Source organism: Enhydra lutris, unplaced genomic scaffold (genome assembly GCF_002288905.1).
Source record: "Enhydra lutris kenyoni isolate GAN:26980312 unplaced genomic scaffold, ASM228890v2 scaffoldscaffold10, whole genome shotgun sequence".
Classification (NCBI taxonomy): domain Eukaryota; kingdom Metazoa; phylum Chordata; class Mammalia; order Carnivora; family Mustelidae; genus Enhydra; species Enhydra lutris.
The window spans coordinates 19,088,397-19,110,437 of NW_019154094.1; the positions used below are offsets into that span (position 1 = coordinate 19,088,397).

The 22,041-nt window shown below is 42.5% G+C and overlaps 1 protein-coding gene across 2 annotated transcripts in view; it reads left to right on the top strand.

The window, feature by feature from the left end:
* LOC111143893 (protein tyrosine phosphatase, receptor type G) overlaps nucleotides 1–22,041 on the top strand; it is a 700,723-nt gene that overhangs the window by 517,043 nt on the left and 161,639 nt on the right. For both annotated transcript variants that reach the window (XM_022497940.1, XM_022497941.1), the window contains exon 6: nucleotides 21,346–21,412. In XM_022497940.1, coding sequence (XP_022353648.1) covers nucleotides 21,346–21,412 — 67 coding nt within the window. The remainder of the gene's footprint in view (nucleotides 1–21,345; nucleotides 21,413–22,041) is intronic.

Here is a 22,041-nt window from a genome sequence, read left to right on the forward strand (position 1 = left end):
TCTGATGTCCTCTGCTTCAGGTCACATACTGTGTGACAGCCCACACTTTCTACTATGTGGGAAGGAGCCCTACTTGCTTTACTTTCTGTCTAAACACAAAATGTACTCTATGGCAACACTAGTGTGCAACCTTCCAGGGATTTTTTTTTTTTTTTAAGCAAATGGAAGAAAGACATAGGACATGATTCTGGCGCCGTTCCACCCAGCGTATCGACTCAGGACCAGTGTCATGGTAAAATGATAGTATATGGGCATTGTTTGATGTGTATCCTGTACTGCTTCTGTGACGTGCAATTATTGACTTATTTTATTTTGTGAGCCAAAATGAGCTTTCGGGATGAAATCCTACGGCTTTGGATATTCCAGAATCCCTCTCTAATAGCCAAAATTAAGTAGCAGCTCTAAATGATACCTAGACGTCCAACCTAAAGAGCTTTCAGTTCCTCATCTTTGTTATCTGGAAATTGTCCTTCTCTTGGCAGTGATTTTGGCTTTATTCACTTGTACAGTCACTTGTTGACTCGGTAAATGAGGATGAAGTATCTGGTATGCCCCAGACACTATTAGATTATCTCCTAGACATTTCAGTGTCCAGGGGAGAAATGTGTCCTGGTGTTTGTGTTTCTGGTATTAAGGACCATATAAAATAGTGGACTTGAGCATAATTTCTGTTTCCTCATTGGGTTGCTTTAGGTGGGGAACAGAATCCACTTAAACACTTCATCGGGGAAAGGCCCTCCCCTGCTCTGTAGGAGTGAAATCGAGAACTGTCTGTGTGCAGTGCCGTATCTGACCATGAGTCCAAAGTTGTAGTTTTCGCGGGTTTCTACAACCTGGCGATTCTACTTCTAGAAGTTTATACTAAGGAGCTTAACATGCATATGTACATCCCTGTCAAGATGTTCATTTGAACTTTAAAAAAGATAGTGAAAAGTTGAATATAATCTCTGTCCGATGGTGAGACTCATTACGTACATTGTGGTTCTGCAGTGGAATCATAAACAGACACTAAAAGAGATGTTGGGGGCGCCTGGGGGGCTCAGTCAGTTGAACATCTGACTCTCAGTTTCAGCTCAGGTCATGATCCCGGGGTGCTAAGATCAGACCTCGTGTTGGACTCTGCTCAGCCTGGAGTGTACTTGAGATTCTTTCCCCCTCCCTTCCTCCCTCCCCCTCTGCTCCTTCCTCTGCTTGTGCACACACACACTCTCCCTCGCTTTCTCTAAAATTAAAAAAAAAAAAGTGATGTTGAAGAATATTTAATAACCAGAAAAAATGAAGCTATTTTTGTACATGTACTTTTCACACATTTGAGAAACAGGAAAATGTTGGGGGCACCTGAGAATCCGTCTTCAGTTTATCCATCACATAGGGTCGTTGTGAAAATCAGTGGACTCATTCACATAAACTCCTTAGCCCAATATTTGGCACATGATAAATGTGACCTATAATAATGTCAGTGATAGCAATGATTGGAGATTGCATTGAATAAAGACTAGAAGTCTACACACCGAAATATTAACATTGTTTACATCTGCATGGTAGAATGAACTTTGATTTCGATTGTTCTTTCTTTTTCCCAGTGTACCTGAGTATTTTTAAATTTCTGCAATTAACAGAGGAAAGCATCTCAGTGCAACAAGTGTAGTCACTTTGGCATTACAAGCACCAGTATTTTTTATTAATAGATGTAGGGACTTCATTGTTCCAGTGGAATTGGTGGGGGAAGAAACAATTGCCCACAGATATTTATGGCTGAAGTTTCACCAAGACAAATAGCATGCTCTAGCAATTGTCAGTGGGAAAATTCATTGTATTTGTAAGGCATCTGTATTAGCAGCGGTGGCCAAATAGCTTTATTTATGTTCTGGGGCGTGATTTGGGTTAATTACTGTCATAGCTTTATTAGACTTTGACATGACTTTTTTTCCCAGGAAGTAAAATTTGAGGATATTCAAGATTGGCATTAACTGTCTTGCTGCTGATGCATTTCTAATATGGACAACTAAAATCAACAGCTATAAAACCACTGTGTCACAGGAGAGCAAGGATTTCCTAATACAGACACAGATTTCCTAATACAGAAAGCCTCCATTGGGGAAAAAAAAAAGCATCCTTTGTTTTTTTTTGTTTTGTTTTGTTTTGAGATTTTATTTATTTATTTGACAGAGAGAGATCACAAGTAGGCAGAGAGAGAGAGAGGGAAGCAGGCTCCCTGCTGAGCAGAAAGCCTAATGTGGGACTCTATCCCAGGACCCTGAGATCATGACCTGAGCTGAAGGCAGCGGCTTAACCCACTGAGCTACCCAGGTGTCCTTTGTTTTTGTTTTTTAAGATTTTATTTGTTTGTTTATATTAAAGAGAGAGATGAAGGGAGAGAGAGAGAATCCCATGTAGACTCCAGGCTGGCTGCAGAGCCCAACGTGGGGCTCGATCCCACCAGCAGAGCCAAAACCAGGAGTCAGATACCCAACTGACTGAACCACCTGGGTGCCCCTAGAAAGCCTCCTGTGATTTGACTTGCCTTTGGACACGTGTTCATTTACTTGCCTAGAGAAGCATTTAAGGCCAGAAGGTTCTAGAGAAGGGATGGTTTGCATTTGCTTCTCCTATTACTGTTAGAACCTTCTTTTTCTTTTTTTTTTTTCCTTTTTCTTTTTTAAAGCTTTTTGGTAGTAAGCCACTTTTGACTCATTAGCCATTCTTGGTATTAAATTTTCCCTGTTCAAATTACTGATGAGGCTCCTGTCTCCAAACTGGACCCTGACCGAAAGAGAAGGGACAAGAGAAAAGCCACCTGCGAAACAAATTAATTGCCACTGAACTGCCAACTCATGACCAACACTCTGTATTCTTCAACGTGCTTAATAACTGATTTTATTTTAGTATGGATTACATCAGACAGCCCATAATCAGGTGCTGACTATGCCCATCAGCATTACCGCATTGAGTACGAAATAAGTAAATACCCTTTATGCCTCCATAACACGAAGGCATTTATCCACTCAGCAAGAGATTTATCCGGCAGTGTCAGCGTGCTTGGCACTGGAGGAGATGCTAAAAAAAGGAATGGGCCTCCAGCCTGGCCTTGCAGGCTTGTCAGGGAGACAGGCCCAGGGTGTGTGTGAGAAGTTAACCAACAATGCAATAAGTTTGCAAGGCAGCCTACAGTCCCATTAGCATTTGTATTGCTTCATATTTCCAGACTAAGTAATGTTGCAGAACACCAGTATTCTGTTCTGTATCACCCGCTCACATTTCTAAGCGCATGGGCGTTCATTTGTCTTTTCAATTGTTTTTCATTTTCCCTACATACTCGATACTTGCTGGTAAGAATTTCGAAGGCTGCAAATTGGTAGGTCCTCTGTAATCAATGAAAATAGTTTATGACACCAGATCTTTGAAATGTTGTCTGAATATGCACACTTTGGGACTTGAGGCGTTATCTCTTTTACTGTATAAATTACTGGAAGCCAGCTGTGCAGGATGAAGCAGGAGTGCTTTGTGGAATGTCAATGGTTTGGAGATTGTGGGGCTCCATGGGAGGCGGTTCAAGTTTTGGAATCTCGATGCAGGCAAGACTCATGGAGCCAGATTGAGAGTCTGGTGTCTCTTTATACATGTGCCCTGTACAGAATAGTCCTGACATGGTCTCGTCTCAGCATCGTTCTAGGGAGTCCCTCAGATGGAACCGTGTGCCCTTCTATGGGGGGTTCGTGCAGAGACGTTAGATCCCATTAAGAAGCAATACCTTGGTGTCTGGAGCTCTGAAGCTGGTGAAGGTAATGCTCTGGAATGTGCTAGCTCAGTCTTTGCCAGCACATACTTTGAGGAGCAGTGATCCTGGAAGAGGGTTGACCTCGGTCGAGTCCTGGAAAATGCTCTGTAGTCTAGAATATCCTCCTGCTCTTAGACACTGACAGTGCCAGTTAGCATAACAAAGGCTTGCTGACAAGTCCTAAAATAAAAGGAACCTGTCATTTTCTAACAAGGTATTCCTGAAATTTTGTCTACGCTGGATCCTTTCTTCCTTTAAATATGGATTGTCCCACCAAAATACTGATTTCTCTATACTAATTAGGGAATCTGGCTGTTGTATTTGAATAGCTGTCATCAAAGCCTTAACCCACCTGTGTGTGTGTGTGTGTGTGTGTGTGTGTGTGTGTGTGTGTGTGTGTGTGAAGGGAGAGAGAGAGGACCTATATGGCTTTTTTTAAAAAGTTTTTTGGTGTCTCCTGCCATCCCTAAGAATTAGAAGGTCTGGATAAAGGGTCATGGGGCCTGGAAGGGGAACCATGCATTTGAGGTATAGGAATTATGATGATTCAGGCAGTGGCTTAGATTGTGCCAGAATGCCCATGGCGTTCAGTTGGAGCCCTACCATTTTCTAGCTCTAACTTTGACAAACCACTTGTCTTAAAGCCTTAGTTGCCGAATGTGTTACGGGAGCATGATTACTTGGTCTTACCTCGTAGGTTTGTTGTGGTCAAAGTGAAAAAATGAACATCAAGCACGCGGTGTAGTACATGCACATTTTCCCCTCACTGTTATTAATTTGAGAGCGCATAGGTGGTGGCCAGCCTGTGGGATGGTCCTCTGCAGAGCGTGCCTGACTGTGCTAGAGGCACAGGAAATTTTAAGCAAGGTTTGCAGAGGTGCTGCTGGCCAAGTGGAAGATATCCTGCCTGATACCAGGTTAAGCCAGAAGCATTGCCATGTCCCTTATGTGTGCGTGTGCATTCATGTCTGCAAGGAGGGGTCCTTGAGGAATGCAAACAAAACCCAGCCACTCACACAGAGGCTGCTGGAGGAGCTGGGCATCACGTGTCTGCTTTCTCACCCCTGTGCTGTGGTGTTCCTCCAGCTTCACTCAGTGCAAAGCACCTGCCCTTCAGCGCAGAGCAAGTCACTTGGAATCTGATCCCGGTGTAGAGAATCACGAGCCTCACAATTCACAGGATAAAAACCATGATTCCTCTCTCCAAGTGGATTCCAGTCTGCACCTGTTTGGGAAAAGAGCTGCCTAGGCTTAGCTTAGCAAAACACTTCTTTGTTTTCCTAGTGCAAGTCAGGGTGAGGCAGGGCTTGTGAGGGTACCTGGAGATGTGCATTTAGTGGCATTTTCTGTCCCCATCCAGGTCCCCATAGGAGGAAGAGGGGATTCAAGAAAAGTGGTATAGGAATGAGGCCTCGGCTTTTACAGCCTCTCAACAGTGTGTCAGAAGGACAGGAACCCATTGGAAGCTGTTGGCGTCATTGGCCCTGGGTTGTCTTTGCTAAAATGCTTGCTTTAAGATAGGCGTATATGAATTAATTTGTTTATCATGAATTAATTTGTTTATCATGTGAATTGATACAGATAGATCAGCCTTTGAATGCAGTGTTTTCTCAAAAGGCAAATAAAATTTTTTCTGGTTCTAAAAATTACCGTGTTGTCTCAATTTCAAACAGCATGAGGGCAGGGCCCATTAAGGAGAAAGGAAAACTGGAATGCCCTTGATCCCACCCTCCGAAGAGAACTACAGATGTTTGTTCTGTCTGCAGTCAGGAGTTTTAACTTTTTTTTTTTATATGATTTATTCATTTATTTGAGAGAGATAGTAAGCTAGAGAGAGACCACAAGCAGGGAGGAGAGGCAGAGGGAGAAGCAGACTCCCCACTGAGCAGAGAGCCCAACGCAAGGCTCAATCCAAGGACCCTGAGCTAAAGGCAGATGCTTAACTGACTGAGCCACCCAGGTGTCCCAGCAGTCAGGAATTTTAAAAGCATTTATAAATATGTGTCGAAACTCTACTATACGGTGGTTTTGACCTTAGTAGTGTGTCATAGTCATGTCTTGATATTGGTAAATACAGATTTTCCTTGTCCTGTTTTAACCACTTTATATTGTTATACTGAACGGTGATGTCATAATTTAACCAGTTAGCTATTAATAGATTTTTTTTAGTTGTTTCCAATTTTCCCTATAATAAGCAATATCAAAGTGTTATAGTCACTTGTCTGTGCCCTTACCCACCTGTACAAGTTTTTTTCCTTATATAAATTCTTAGAAGTCGATTTGCTATGTCGATAAGTATGCCCAACTATTAATTTTGGAAGGCTGTCACAGAGGATAACTACTCGAACCAAGTATGCCAGTACCTACTGGACAACTTTCTCAACAACCTGGGGGCATTTTTTATGTGGACATCATTATTTTAACGTACAAATCTTTTGTGCTATTATTCAATCTCATTCCTCCTTCTATCTGTAGTAGCCTTATGACTTCACCCACTTCAACTGTTGAAAGCGTTTAAGAAAGTCAGTAGGAAACAACAGAAAAAATGTTGACCTCTAAAGATTGTTTGGAAGCTATTTTAAAAAGTAACCAATTTTTTAATCCAAAATAAATAGAGCAATTTATACTCTTGGGCTAGTAGTAGTAGCTATAGCCTTGCTAAAATGGGATCCAGCTAAAAGCTTTAGCTGTACAGAGGCACAGTCAAAGCTAATAGATTTTCAAGCCATCAGGAAAATATAGATTCCCAGGCCATGAACACGTTTGTCTCTTCTCTTATCATCCTGCCTCCTGCCTCTTCTGTACCCCAGTGGCCTGACTTTCAACCAGACAGAATTTTAATCTCCTGTTGGTTTCATGGGAGGTAGTATACAGAGGATCTCAAATTCATAAACTTCCTATAGGTTTATCTTCCCAACACTAATGCAAATGACTAAAAATCACAAATGAAAATTTTTTCCTTTCCCTCAGGAGATAAAAAAGGATGTTTATTGCTGACACAGTCTCCCAACTAAAATGGCGTTCTTTAGTTATACCAACAGATTTCCTAGGGGGTTGGGTGTATAAGCAGGTGGGTTACTGCTCTGTGAAAAATGATTGATCATGGAGGAAGGACTTGGAAACTCATGTTTGCTCTTCACTGACAGCTAAGCCTGGCGAAGAGAATTCATATGTCCCTTACATATGTGCTTGAAATATTATTTCTCTTTATTATCGAAGAATTTCAACTTAGATTATAGAGTGTGACTGTACCAAGCACCATACTGATTGATCCAAGTCACATTCTCATAGTGGGAGAGAATGTTAAGTCGAAGGGTTATTACAAAAATCAGTTTATTACTATGATGTTTTTAATTAGCCAGAGTTGGTGTATATTGTAAGCAACTTTTCCAAATGTATTTTATCCCTTCTATACTGTGGTACAGTGATGATAGTATTTGAGGGTGCTTGTTCCATAAGTGGATTAGAGCATCAGTTCTCATGATAGCCGTAAGAGGTTATAAAAGCTGTGTTTACTTTGAGGTTGAGAGAATGGAATTACATTGAGGTTAAATGACTTGCCCAAAGTCAGCCTGATAGCCAGAACTGAAACCTGAGGATTTACCCAACTCTCAGACACCTTGCATTTGACCATGATGCTCCGCTGACTCCCCTGCTCCTGGGACAGGGGTCAGTCTGTCATAGTATTGGCCATGCCTTTTGGTGCCATTTGAATACAGTTCAAATTCAGTATCTTAGCTGTGCTGCCTGCTTCCCTAAGACGTTGTTCCCCACCCTTAGCTGCTTTATTGGCTGAAAACCTTCCCATAAACTCCATCAAATTGGTCATGGTTTATATGACAGAAGGAGACATCATTTTCCACTAAAATAGCAAATGTTGGATAAATAAATCACGACATATTCATATGGTCATATTCTCTATAGTAATAAAAAAGAACAAAACTATTGCTACATGGGACATGGATGAATCCCATTGATATTACAATGAGTAAAAGCAGGTGAAACAAGAGATGAAAATGGGAGGTTGCCAACTGGTGGGGGGGAATCATAAGGGAGTCTGCTGGGATGCTGGAAATGTTTGTCTTCATCTGCACTGAGATGCCATGGGTGTATACATCTGTGGAAAGTCCTGCAGCTGTACACCTAAGATGTGTATACTTTATTGTTTTATGTTGTATCTCAATTTAAAATCCAGATAAAAAGTAAATCACAGCATAAATTTCATCTGGGACCTCAGTGTCCATGGGAGGGCCATTTTAATCTAAGGACATTTGCATCTTAGAATTAATGCTTCATGAAACCTCTTATTAAAGCATGCCATACATTTTACAAAGGTTTTATCCTGAATTATAAGGAAGTCTGAGAACTAAAAGGGCACGCTCCCCATCAGCTGACAAACCACTTTATGTAGCTCATTCGTTATACACTTCGACCAACAGATAGTTCTGCACCTCGTAGAGCGAGCAGTGTTGGACTGCACAGATTTAACATTGCAAAGGAGCTCTCACATTTCCTGGTGCACCGTTAGCCTTTTTGAATTACTTTTGCAGTGATACTCGGGTCTGAATAGCACAACACCTGCCAAAAGCTGTTCCTAGATTTTAGGAGATTTTCCTGTGACGTTCATAGATGGACACGGTTCATTTCCTGTGCCCTAAAACGTGGGCAGATTTTGTGCCGTTATTGGAAACCTCCCCACTCTGTAATTGGACTCTTTGTAACAACCGTCAATCAGTCAGCCATTCCCCAAAGATTTTTCTGAAGTCTTAAGGTGGGAGAGGCCACTGGCTTCCTATTATACCCCTTCAAGCAAAATAAAGCTCAAAGTCTGGTTGACACAGTACTAATACTGAAATACTCATGTCACTCTTGCATAGCTCATAGGCTTTGAGAACATTATAGACAGAAAAACTTCATAGTCTTGGGTTTCATTTGCCTTTGTTCATCTAATAGATACGTGTGCAGCCAAATCGATCCTACTCCAATTGTTGGCACTTGTTTGGAGCTTTGTGAATATTTGCTGATTTGATTTTATTTGTCTTAAGTAGGCTCTGCACCCAATATGAGGCTTGAACTCATGACCCTGAGATCAACATTCACCGACTCTACTGACCAAGCCAGGCAGATGCCCCAATATTTGTTGATTTTTATATATTTGTTGATTTTATAATGAATGAATAGGCAGGTGGTTGGTTGATTGGCTAGTTGAGCACTGATAATTTAACAAAAATATTTACTACTCAAAACTCATCAAATGCTTCATATATATGCCTGGCACTGTGCTAAGTATTTTATGTGGATTATATCATTTCACTTTCTTAACAGCCCTATGAGGGATATATGGTTAGTATCTCCATTGCATAGAATGAGGACCCTGAGGCTTAGGGAAGTGAGGTAATTTATTTACCTGGATCCAGGAATGGGCAAACTTTCTCTAGAAAGTCAGATAGTAAGTATTTTTGGCTTTGCTGGTCAACTCTTACTGTAGCCAGAAAGTAACCACAGACAATATGTAAACCAATGGGCTTAGACGTATTCCTGTAAAACTTTATTTACAAAAACAGTCAGTGGGTACAATCTTCTCAAGACCATAGTTTGCTGACCCTTGTCATGCCTCATCAGTGATGGAACTTTGACTTGAACCAAGGCAATGTGACTTTAAAGACCATGTGTTTAACTAATTAGGAACTAACCAATTAGGGGAAAAAAACAAAACTTATTTTAGCAGTCTTCATTAATAATTATTTTATTCTATTTACTTGTTTGTTTGCTTTGCTTTTTCCTTTCCTTCCAAAGTCTTCCTTTATCAACCATACTACTTTTCAGTTGTGTGTTTGGGAGGAAATAAAACCAAAGCTCCCCTCATGGTAATAGTCCCCTGGTCTGTATGCTGTGGAATGTGATGGCTGTTGTCATTCACATCCTTCCATTCATTCTACACCTGCAGGCCCGCCCCTGGAGGTGGGAATCATTGTCCCCTTGCCAAGAGGCATCAAGTCATGGACCTCAGGTCACACAACCAATGCACAACCAGGACTGGAATCAGATTCTTTGGACATAAATCCCAGATTTCTTAGCTAAAATTTTCTCTTATCTTTTTTCCCCCCCTCTCCTTTTTCTGTACCCCTTTTGCCTCTTTTATAGCTACCTGTTGTTCTTTCTGGAAAGCAAACATTTCTTAGTTTTTGCTCTTTGCCGACACTCAGTTGGATGGAACTGGGAGTAGAAAATCAAATTAAATAAAGGATGAGCCCTGCCTTCAGGAAGCTGTCAGCCCTATTGGGGAGATAGGTGTTTAAGCAGGTCATGCTGTCACAGAGGATGCCTTACAGGTGGCACTTGGTGACACTGGAGGGGATGAAGACCTATGACTTGGTTAAACTTTGAGGACCCCCCCCCCCCCCGGTCTGGATTTCCTCAGTGGACCAACCAACTGGGCTGCCTCTGAGCTCTGGGTAGTGACAGGCAGAGACTGGTGCTAGGGAGGAGCAAGAGATTGATGAGTTTGCAGATATTCGGGATGGGCCAGTTTGGTTGGGGTGGAGGAGAGCCTCTTGTAGCTGAGATCTGAAGAGGGAGAATCCACCCTGCTAGGATCAGATGGAGGAACATTCTAGACAGAGGGGTCGGGACCCCGGCCAAAGTAAAAGGACCCAAGAGTATCTGAGGAAGAAGAAGGAGGGAAGCTGGCAGAGCTGGACTGTAGTGAACCATGGGAATCATGGCAGTGCGAATCTGCAGAGGGCCTTGGCCCACATCTTGGAGAACTGCTAAGCAGGCATGTGTTGTGATTAGATTAAGCTTTTGAAGGATCATGCTAAGCCAGGGGTTCTCACTGTCAGAGTCACCAAGGGAACTCTCAAACATCCAGATGCCCAGATCCCGTCTCAGGTTGATCAGAACTTTATTTCATCATTGCTGTTTGTTTTTCTTGTTCTTTTTAAAGCTGATTGAAGGTGATTCCAGTGCTTGGAGAGTACAGTAGAGAAAATAGGGAAGCCATTTAGGTGCTGGAGGTTGTTTAGGCTCAGTGACGGTGGACTGGGTAGCAGAATGGAGGAGCTGAAGAGAACAGGTGTATGAATTTGGATTTGAGGTTTGTTTAGGAGGGAGAATCTTCTGGACTCTCTCATATAATCATACATGGGTATGGAAAGAAAATAATCCCTGGGTTAGATGGAAATTAATTCCTGCTCTACTAAGTGGAAAGATGTTACCATGTTACTGAAATGAAAGGTGGGGTGGGTGGGGAGATTGTGCCTGGCTGGGTTGAGCTTGGAACCCTGATACTAGTGGTCTGTCTGTAACCAGAAGTAATTGTACTTGTGTCTTTATGTGTGTTTGTGTATGCCTGGCTGGGTACCAGAAGGGCACGCCTGCCCCTTTGGGGAAAGAGTGGCTATGCCTAGTTTTATAGAATCCTGGGTGTTTTAGGCACTGTGCTGAACATTCATTTAGTCCCCTTGAACAACACTGTGGAGTTAGGGGTCAATAATCACTTTTTCACAGATGAGGAAACTGAAGCATAGTGAGATTGTAGTTAACTTTCACACAATCACCAGCTGTCAAGTGGAAGAGCAGGATTTTGAACCTTGTTCTACGAACCTGGTTTAAAAAATTCCACTTAACCCCTATGCTAGTCTTATACAGGCAAGTTTCCAATGAGTTCATCACAGGAGATGCATGCTCATTATTTTCTAAGAAGTGACTTATGCTCAGGTCATTATCAATGACAGTTTTCACAAGATAAGCCTCTTCCTGGTTAAATATTACCTGTATCTCCCCTACTGGGGCCATTTTTTTCAAGTGAGTTTCTGGAGGAATTGGAAGATCCTGAGCACTGTTGCCTAAATAAGTAGACTACATGCTCTATGAAGAAATCATATTGTTTTCTCAAAGGAAAGAAAGTTGGCTCAGTGAGACAATGATTGCTGGGAACAAACTTTCTGGTTTTCCATTTTGTTCTGCTACAAATAACACGTTCTATCAATCAAGGCCTGCTGGGAAAGATTTTGTCTTTCCTCATTGCAATTTAATTTTATCCTCTGTTGAACTCAGGTGCATTTCAGTACAAAGCTGAAGTGCTCGGTTATCATTAATCTGTGTCCTCCTGGAGATGGAGCTGGCCCTCCTATAAACTATCATGTACCTGAAAGGAATTCTCCTAATTCGTAGGTTTGAAGACATTTGTACACTTAAATAATTTTTGTACCCCCCCAAAACTCTGCTTAAATAAGACTCTTAAATCAGATACTCCAACTTTAATGATAGTATCCTGAAAACAATTTTCACAGGTTTGTTGGTAAGATGACATGGGACATTTAGATGAGTTAACGGACTGATTTCCAAGGACAGAGATGGCGTAAAGTCCCACTTACCATATCGGGCACTAAACCCTTCATATAAATGTGTGGTTTGGAATAGGCAATGCCCTGTGAGTTATTGCTTGGGAAAAGTGGATTGATACTTAATCAATCCTCAGAGACTACACTATGGGAGCAGTTATTAGGGCTCTAAAGAAGGCACAGAGTAGAAATGCCCCTTCCGAAAGCAAAAGGAAAGGTGTGGAGTGTGTAATTAGTCTATACTTAGCTTCATTGCTGTGAATCAGAAACAGTAGCTGCTTACACCAGTGCATTTTGCTGTGCCCCTTGCCCAGGGGCATCTTTCTTTGAGAAAGCTTTGGGTTTGCTGCTGCAATTTATTTGTTTCCTGTGTTTGTTCAAACATAAAAGCAATTGAAAACGCTTTGTCCCAGAATTGATTATGGATGGCTGTTTGCTCCATTTGGGGTTTGCTCACCATTTTTGCCAAATTTTCCAGGTTGGAACTTGGATTTTAAACATACTGCTTCCCTTCAAACTCTAAAAGCTATGATGTGACATAGTGTTCAGGTCTGTGAGAAGCAAGAACCCATTCGGAGGGGCGGGGGCTACCTTGAAGAGCTGATGCAGCCATGGAAGGAAAATGGCGGCTTATGGATTTTTTTAGGGAGGCCAGTGCCCTTGTCTTCCTGTGGAAATGAGCACTAGACTGGCAGATCTGTGAGGAGGAGGTCTGTGATTTGTTTAGTGCCATATCCTAGCCCCCAAGTCTTGGCATGGGGCTTACTGCTATGTAATGGATGACCATGAGCTTAGCAGCTGAAACCACACACATTTACCGTCTCATAGTTTCTGTGGACCCCCAGCTTCATGGTTTCTCACCAGGCCACAATCAAATTATCAGCCAGTGTTGAGGTCTCTTCTGAAAGTTCAGCTGGGGAAGGATTCACTTCTTCAAGGGCTATTTGACTGAGGGCCTGTCCGTCTGGCTGTTGGCCAGGGACCACCTTCAGTCTCTCACCATATGGGCTTCTTAGCATGGCTGTTTACTTCACCAAAGTGTGCAAGCCAAGTAAACAATAGTGAAATCTGCTAGCAAGATGGAGATTAGAATCTCTTCTAACCTAATCATCGAAGGGGTGTCTCTTTGGCTTGGCTACATTCTACCTGTTAAAAGGAAGCCTCAAGGATGCATAGAAAAGGGAACCCTCCTACACTGTGGGCAAGAATGCAAGCTGTTGCAGCCACTCTGGAAAACAGCATGGCGGGTCCTCAGAAAGTTGAAAATAGAGCTACCCTATGACCCAGCAATTGCACTACTGGTGTTTATCCTAAAGATACAAATGTAGTGCTCCGAAGGGGCACATGCACCCGAACGTTTATAGCAGCAATGTCCACAATAGCGAAACTATGGGAAGAGCCTAAGATGTCCGTCTACAGATAAATGGATAAAGACGATGGGGTGTATATATACAAAATATTATGGAGCCGTCAAAAGATACGAAATCCTGCCATTTGCAATAACGTGGATGGAACTAGAGGGTATTATGCTAAGTGAAATAAGTCAATCAGAGAAAGACAATTATCATATGATCTCTCTGATATGAGGAATTTCAGAGGCATGGTGGGGGGTCATGGGGGGTAGGGAGGGAAAAAATGAAAACAAGATGGTATTGGGAGGGAGACAAACCATAAGACACTCTTAATCTCAGGAAACAACTGCGGGTTGCTATGGGGTGGGGGGCAGGGATAGGGTGGCTGGGTTATGGACATTGGAGTGGGTATGTGCTAAGGTGAGCGTTGTGAAGTGTGTAAGACTGATGACTCACAGACCTGTACCCCCGAAGCAAATAATACATTATATGTTATAAATAAATAAATAATAAAAAAATAAAAGGAAGCCACTAGATCCAGCCTGCCTCAAAGGGAGGAGATTACTCAGGGGCTTAAAAACCTGGAGTTGGGGGTCATTGAGGGCCATCTTAGCAACAACCCACCACAGCAGGCAGTTGGCACATGGAACATAGTTATTGAATGAATGAGTAGAAGACCTGGGTTCTTTCCATTTAGGCCAAGGGCATCCTTCCATTTTCCTCATCACCTCTTTATAGAACTATAAATGAGCAAGATCATTTTAATATTTTATATGTAATATTTACAGAGTCTTCCCCCATCCCTCATACTGCTATCTGGATGTTTCATTTATTTCCAACGTAGATGACCTTACCTACCTCTAAGGAAGAATGTTTTCAAGAGAAGGATCTATCTGGTGACCCCGTTCATCCAATATGCCTCATCTTTTATATTTTTCTTGCTGCACACATGGTAGGGATTTAAAGCAGTCACCACACAGTGCTTTCTGGATTCGGAGTCTTTTGTAAATGGAGCGCCCTGAGCAGCTTTCTGCTTCTGGGGAATAAGAAAGCAAGGGTGAGAGTTCACATGTAATGTGTTTTGGTTGAAGCCACTTGCTCCCTGTGGAAGCAGTCCGCTCAAGACTTTGATATTTGGGGGGTTTTTCAGTGCATGGCAGGATTATCAACAAGAGAAAGGCCGAGTTGTCCAGCATTGCCGCCCTGAATTGAGAGAAACTTGCATGCAAGTCATTGAACCTGAAATAAGCTTCCCTTGCCCCAGGCTTCCCCAGATTGTGTGCTTTTTTTTTTTTTTCCCCCTTAATTTCAAAAATCATAACAATATCTGTGTGAAATGGTTTGCACTCTAGCCTAAGACTCCCGGTCCTACTTTGCTAGGTTGGGATTTCTCTTTTGCCTCTTCCCAGTTCAAGAGCAACCTTTACTTTGAGAAGTCTGGCAGGGGTGGGACAGGCACGTTCTGGGTCTCTGTCTGTAAGTGCTGTAAAGGCTTCCCCACTACCTTCTTGGCTCTGAAACACAATGCATTAAAAAGACAAAGAAGGACAAAAATCACCATGTGGAAGTTCCATTTGTCAGGTGCCCCAGCCTGCCCGTTTTCTTTCTCTCTCTCTCCTGCCTTGACTTTGAAATTGAGTTTTTCAGTGAGTCCAAAGCCAGAGGAAATGGCATTGTCTACTCAGTCCAGGACAGTTTGATCCTCATGAAAAGGAGAAATTGCCTGTATTGACAATAGGCAAGGCTTCTGGCTGGCAAGATCCGCGGTAGTGCAGATTTGCTACTGGGCCTCACTGTCCCCCTGCTGGGTTGGTTTTCCCAGTAATAGACTCCTCCAAGCCAAGTCTGACAATTAAGTGGTAAATACTCTGGTGGGTAGGAGTGGTGGGGGCAGAGGGATAGAGGTCAGTTTAAGTAGACCAAGAGCATTATATTCATTTCCTCCATGGCCTTCTCTGGCTATGCATCTCAATTCCCTGGAGATGAATAACTTGAGAATGTACTAGTTTCCACTAATATTATGAATTAACAGTAAGTAAGCTGTGTCAATGCTCCAGCTCAGTTGGGAGGGGGGGAGGGTAAAGTCTATTAACATTTATAATTATGTTGCCTTTTCATATTAATCCCTTCCCATGACTGAGGAATTAGGATTTTTCTCATCTGTTGATGGAAACCAGTCCCAAGAGGGTGTCCTGTTAAGTACCAGAAAATTGATGATGATACGGGGCCATACCCTTCCTCCCTACCCCCGCACCCCACAACACACACAGGAGCTCTTACCAGTCTTGTGAGATGCATCTGTGATATTCTACATATCTATGAGATTAGGCTTAAAGTAGGATTCTGGAAACCTATTACTCAAGTTAAACCAAGCCCCCTGGCCAGGAGTCCACCTTGGTGACTTGCCTTTAGCTGACTAGGGAGACTAAAATCCCTCCTTCCATGAAAGGCCCTATAGCTTCACAGAGCTCCTTTTCCCTCTGCCATGCCTCATTCTGAATTGGGTGTCCAATTTCTGACTTTTTTGGAGGTACCAAATGCACCAAGACCTTTTGTAATCCCATGACAGCAGAGAGCGTCAGGAAACAACAGAAAACATCAGTAGGATGTCAGAAGAGAAAAAAGAAATTTCTGCCATCAGAAATGGAGGCTGTAGGCTGTACATGAAAAAAAGCAGTGTTTGTGAGTATGGACTTTCCTTATGGGAAGTCAGGAGAAGAACGATGTTCTCATTGTGGATCAGGTGTTAGTTAGTGGTTTGATGCTATGCTTGTCTCCTTGAACATAGACACATTTCCTAAATTACTGGCCAGTGTTTAATTTATTAATAAAGAAATCTGGTCTGTGTTCTGTCTCTAGGTCACACCTAGCCGAAATGCGGTTTGTGACCATAGCCAAGTTATGAAGGGTTTGAGCCAGGAAGCTCTTGACGGCAGCTTGAACCAAAATGTGGTGAGTGGAGGTCAGAATGAAAGAAGGTGGGGCATCCTTGCTACATGGCTCTTTAGGTAGGTAAGAGCCGTGGGAAGAAGAGGAGAATCAGATCTGAAATCAGATCTCCTGAGAAGTGCCTGCCCTTACCCTGATCAGAGGACACAGTTACCCACTAAGCTTCAGAGGGGATGGATCTTCGCCTCTGCAGTTCAGGAAGGCCATGTGGGGACTCGGGTCCTGCTGTTCATCACTTTCCTTCACAGGCATGGTTTAATGGTGTAGCCATTCACTCCCAGCAGGCATAAATCCTTTTTCCCACAAGAGGATATTGGCTGGATGTTACGTTTATAGGACTAAAGGAGCAGCTGGCGATGTCGGATTCAAGGCAAGTAGGTTGTCTTGGCCATCCTAGTTAGCAGATGGCCAGAACTTGATAGATGGAAGATTATCAGGATCCAAGTCAAGGGCCAAATGGCACGGTGGACTGGAAAAGTAGATGGAGGCAGATATCTGAATGCAGACGCATACAGTCTGCTGGGGCCTCTCTGCTTCCGTTTCATCTTGCATCCAGCAGGAGAGACCACAGCTCCTCCTAAGGGCCTGGATTCCATACACAGCTCTAGACATGATGGATAATGCAGTTATGAAACTGATAGTTGGTTCAGTCCTTAACATGGTCTATTTTTTGGAAAGAGAATGTTATGAAGATTAGATTTCATCAGGCATTCCTATGAATCTGGCCTTTTGCCCAAAGCTACGTGTCAGAGTTTCCTGTATTGCTAATGTCTCTGTGTAGTTTGTTATATCTAAAGACAACTTAAAGGCTTTAATTCAGAGCCCTCTGTCACGGGCATGCTGTCCTTTTGAAGATGACTAATGCCAGGAAAGCTGCTCCGAAATGGAAGGGCCAGGAGCTAAGTTTTGCTGTGATAGCACAGACCACGAAGGCGGGGGGGTTCCCATTTCTTCGAGGCCATTTTAAGCTCATTTGTGCAATTGCCGCCTTCTCAGTATTACTGTGTAACTCCTTTGATCTCAGAGTGGAAGGTGGCAAATTTCAAGAGCCAGGAAAGCTCCTCATCTGGCTTTAAAAGGAGCTGCATATTACGAAACTGAGTGGATGTCAAATAACAAAACATAAATTTGGATCTTTTGAAATGTGAGCTCAAGTAGGTATCACGTTTAGAGCCGAGTACATTGAGAAGTTCAGGGATGAAATTGCTATTGTTTGACATTCATTGAAATGTGACTGTTTGGGTCAGGTTGTTGCCCAGTCCCCTCCGTCCCTCTTGAATGCTGCATTTGGGTTCAGCAGGACACCCCAGCTTTGCACATGTAATCCTCAGGATGGCGTGGCGAAATCATGGCCCCATTTTACAGGTGAGGACACTGAAGCTGTAAGGTTCGTCCCTGACTCAGAATTTCATTTTCACCCCCACCTTGGCCCTCTCTACTCTGGATGGAGACCAGAATGTAAATACGGGTTGTGCTCAAACAGCCTTCTTCACTGTAGGCATATTTCAAAGCTGTCCAAATTGCTTAGCTTATGTTCGTGATTTTTTTTTTTTAAAGTGGCAAATTGATTGAAAACAGTAAATGGAAAGGATTTATCAGTGAGGGTTGTGCCTTTACTGGAACAAACCCACTTATTAGCATGCTATTTGGATACTCACCCTGAGTTTTGGAACCAAGACACAGACTGGAGAGTAAGCTCAGTATTATTAGTGAGTTTCTTGGACCAGCCAATAATCTCTGTTATTTTCTCCCCTTCTCCTGATACATCTTCTCAATCCCAGCCATGGAATAGCTACAAGGGGTTGTGGAGGTGAATAGGCTTTGTAGAAGGTGTTTTCATGTATGGACTTGCTTAGAGTCTGGGGTCAGGCTCTTAAGCTTTAATAAGACCAGACCTGAGGAATCAGACATGGAGATACTGTAGCCAGAGGTGGTCAGAAAGTAAACCTTGATTAGTTTGCCTGGTTATTTTCCTCTCACATGTGATCGGTGGGCATAAGTCATGGGAGGTTAGGGACATTTTCTTTGAGTTTTCTCATCATCAAATAAGACTGAATACATTAAAGGGTCCCCCTGATTAGAAAATATCCGCAATTGGGATTGGAAATTAAAGTATCTGTGAAATACTTCCATGGTAGAGGAGGGGTAACATGGTTTTTGCGAAACACATAATTAATTGGGTTGAGGGCAAATGCTGTGTCTTGGTATGTGGACTCTCACTGAGAAACCGTTATGACAAATCATAAGCAAAAATTATTGGCATCATAATCTGTCCCCAGTCTTCCACTTCTACACATTCTAGAAACTCTACAGGTAAACTTTATGCTGTAACAAATGATCCAAATTAGTTAACACAACAATTACTACTTTGTGACTGTAGGTTTGATGGTCAGTTCTTCTGATTGGGACCAGTTTGGGTGGTCTCTGCAGACTTGGGGTAGTTCTTCTGAGGCGGGTGAGTCTGGAATGACCTCAGCTGGGACTACCTGTCTGTTCCATATCATCTCCCCCTCCAGGGGGCTAGCCTGGGATTCTCAGGGTGGTCTCAGAATTTCAAAGAGTAACAAGAGAGGATAAACCTCTGCTAGGCAGGCCTTTGTAAACTGTTCCCTACATCATGTTTGCTAATGTCCCACTGGCCAAAACAAGTCATGTGGTCAAACCCAGTTTCAAAGAGGGGAGCCATTGATCTAATTCTTGATGGGAAGAGTAGCTGAGTCAAATCGAAGAGGTGCGTGTGACGGGGAGGGCGGGAGTTTGTGGCTCTTTTGCCATTTCCCACAGATGTGAGAGTAACTACAGGTGGTTGAACTGGCCTAAACTTCTCTGCCTGACTGAATCTGGAGAAGGAAGACCACGTTTTTGTCTCTGACTTCAATGTGATATGGGATATTTCTCTCAGCTCTTACTTTATTCTTTCACTTTGGAAACTTGGCCACATTGACTGGTAGACTCACTTATCTTGCATTCTTAAGTTGTGATTTCATTTTTGACCGTGTTTTTAAAATGTTGGTAAGTATTTGCTATGGTAAATATGATTGTTTCATTTTGGTGTATTTTTTGTGATTATTTGCCTTTGAGGAATGTTTAGTGCTCCTCCAGTACATTAAAGCCCTGACTAGGGCTTCCTGTCAGGCAATTTGGAGGTATGCCAATGCCAACTCCCAGAATTCCAACTTGGTGATCTGATACATACACAATTCCTAGTCACTTACCCTTTTTAAAGTACCTGTGGTGTTTACGACGTAATACCAAATTCCACCTCACTTTATTAGTCTGTAAACGTAACACCAAACATAATGTGTCTGTGTATATTTATTCAAACCTGCGTTTGAATTTAGTCATAACTCAGGGCTCCAGACATTAATAGGTAATCGCTGTGACCTCATAGAGCATGTAACCCAAATTTCCCAACCTCAGCTTCTGCCCCATTGACACCTTGGGCCAGATAATTTGTTGCCGTGGGGGGCTATTCTGAACATTATGGAATTTTTAGCAGCAGCTCTGCCTCTATCCTTGTGATGCTAGTAGCCCCTCCCCCTTCAACCCTACTTATGAGAGCCAACAATGTCTACAGTCATGGCCTAATGTCCCGTGGATGGGGGTGGGGAGTGGGAGATAGGTAAAATTCGTCTGCAGTTGAGAACCACTACTCTGACTTGGAGGTGCTGAAGCAGAAAAGAGAAAGAAATGCATGAAGTGTGGGTATTGTCGGAGAGCAAACTAGGAGCAAAACCTAATGGACCATTTGTAAGGGGCAGAAGGAATATGGAAAATTTTTAGTTACCTTCACATTTTCACCTAAGATGGCCCTGAATTAACTAGGAGATATCAAGTTGGGTCTTGCTACGTGCTGAAAGGTTCACCAATATCTCAACTTCATTATGTTAAAAATGGAATATGTTAAATAGAAATACTACTTCTGAAAAAAAATTTCAGGAGATATGCTGACCACAGAGAATGGATTTTGAGAAACTATTTGGGAAGAGTCAGTCATCCACAAAAGTAGAGAAAATTATATCAAGACCCACTCGATACGCATCATTTAAGGTCATAAATGATGGAATGAGTGTCAGTCTCCCTGCATCTATGCCTTGCTTGCTTCCTGAATGGCTCTCCACTCTTGGATTATTTTGGACTAAAATCTAGATATTTCATTTCATTTGTAAATATTTCAATAATGTGTCTGAAAGAAAGTACCTCAATACCAAAATCAAAGTATGCTGGTGGAATTATAGCCTTCTGGAAGGGGCACAGATGAGAATTTGTGCTGAGTAATATTAGCAAGTTAGGGAAAGAATAGGTAAGAGGCTTGACTTCTGGGGGAATTAAAAACCCCAGGGAGAAATGAAGTTGGGAGACACTGTCTCTTCAGGCTCCTCTCCTGTTATGTCCTCCCCTCTCTTGCTTTGACTCTTAGAGATTCCTCTTTTAGTATGAGGTAAAGCACAGGAGACTGGGAGCCTAAGAAAGAAGAGGAGGCTGGTAGGGCACAGATCCATTTTCTAAGAAGGAGAGGAAAAAAAACACATCACAAGAAGGTATTGAAATATTCAGTCAATGATGGATTACTCTTTGATGACTTTCAATGACTTTTTAGCAGATCCAGGTGTACTTTTAATAAAACAAAAGCGAAAGAAAAGTCTTACAGTTGCTTTTTAAGATTTTATTGGGACTGTGGTATTTCTCTCCCGTTCTGATATATTCTGAGAAGTTTCTTTCTTTTGATTTAGACTTCCTCCCTTGATTTCATGATGTCATAAATCTTTTGTGTTTGGTGAGAGCCGTGGTCTATGTAAGACCTACAAGGCCCACTAGATAACATCTATTTCCGCCCCCCCTTCTCTTCGCAAGATTAAACTGAGACTGTTGTGTCTGATGCCAGAACAGATTTAACCAATCATGTTTCCTTTACATGTAGGTCAGTCCAAGGGACAATTCCGCACTGGATCCTATTATCCATGGGTTGAAGGGCGTCGTACATCATGGTAAGTAAGCCACGTACGCTTCTTTTTACTGGGATGTGAACAGCTAAGGTCTTTACCTAAAGGAATGGGGTTATCTTGTAGAGGACAGAGGGTGACACCCATTCTTCACCCACTGATGTTGAAGGGCATGAGAGCCATTATTTGATGGGTAAAGAGCACACCCATTTATTACCTGCAAAGGGATCTGGGTTAACAGTAAGCAATTTGTTTCTCTTCAGGTACCGCTTTGAATGCATACGTTATCAGTCAAAGCACCCAAAGAGCCACCATTGGTATGCGCCGAACCTGCCACTGTCTCATGTCTCCCTTAAAAATATTCTTCTTTCGTGTATCTTTGCATTAATAAATTTCTTGATTTGCCTCTCAGATTTTGGGGGAAAAATTTTAAGTAGCTGTGACAAGTCATTAAACTTGGCTGCATGTGAGCAAGCATCACCAGCTCCTAGCATGGAAAAAGCTAGGCCGTGTGCTGTGTAGCAGGCGTCGTATCCCCAGGCATAAAACTGGGAGGTAAAGTAAGATAAATGGGTTCTGTCTTTCCCAACTGGTTTTTATTGGAGGAATTTCCCTGCAACTTTATTACCGGTGACGCATCATTACCTATGACATCAGGATCCTCTGATTTCAAA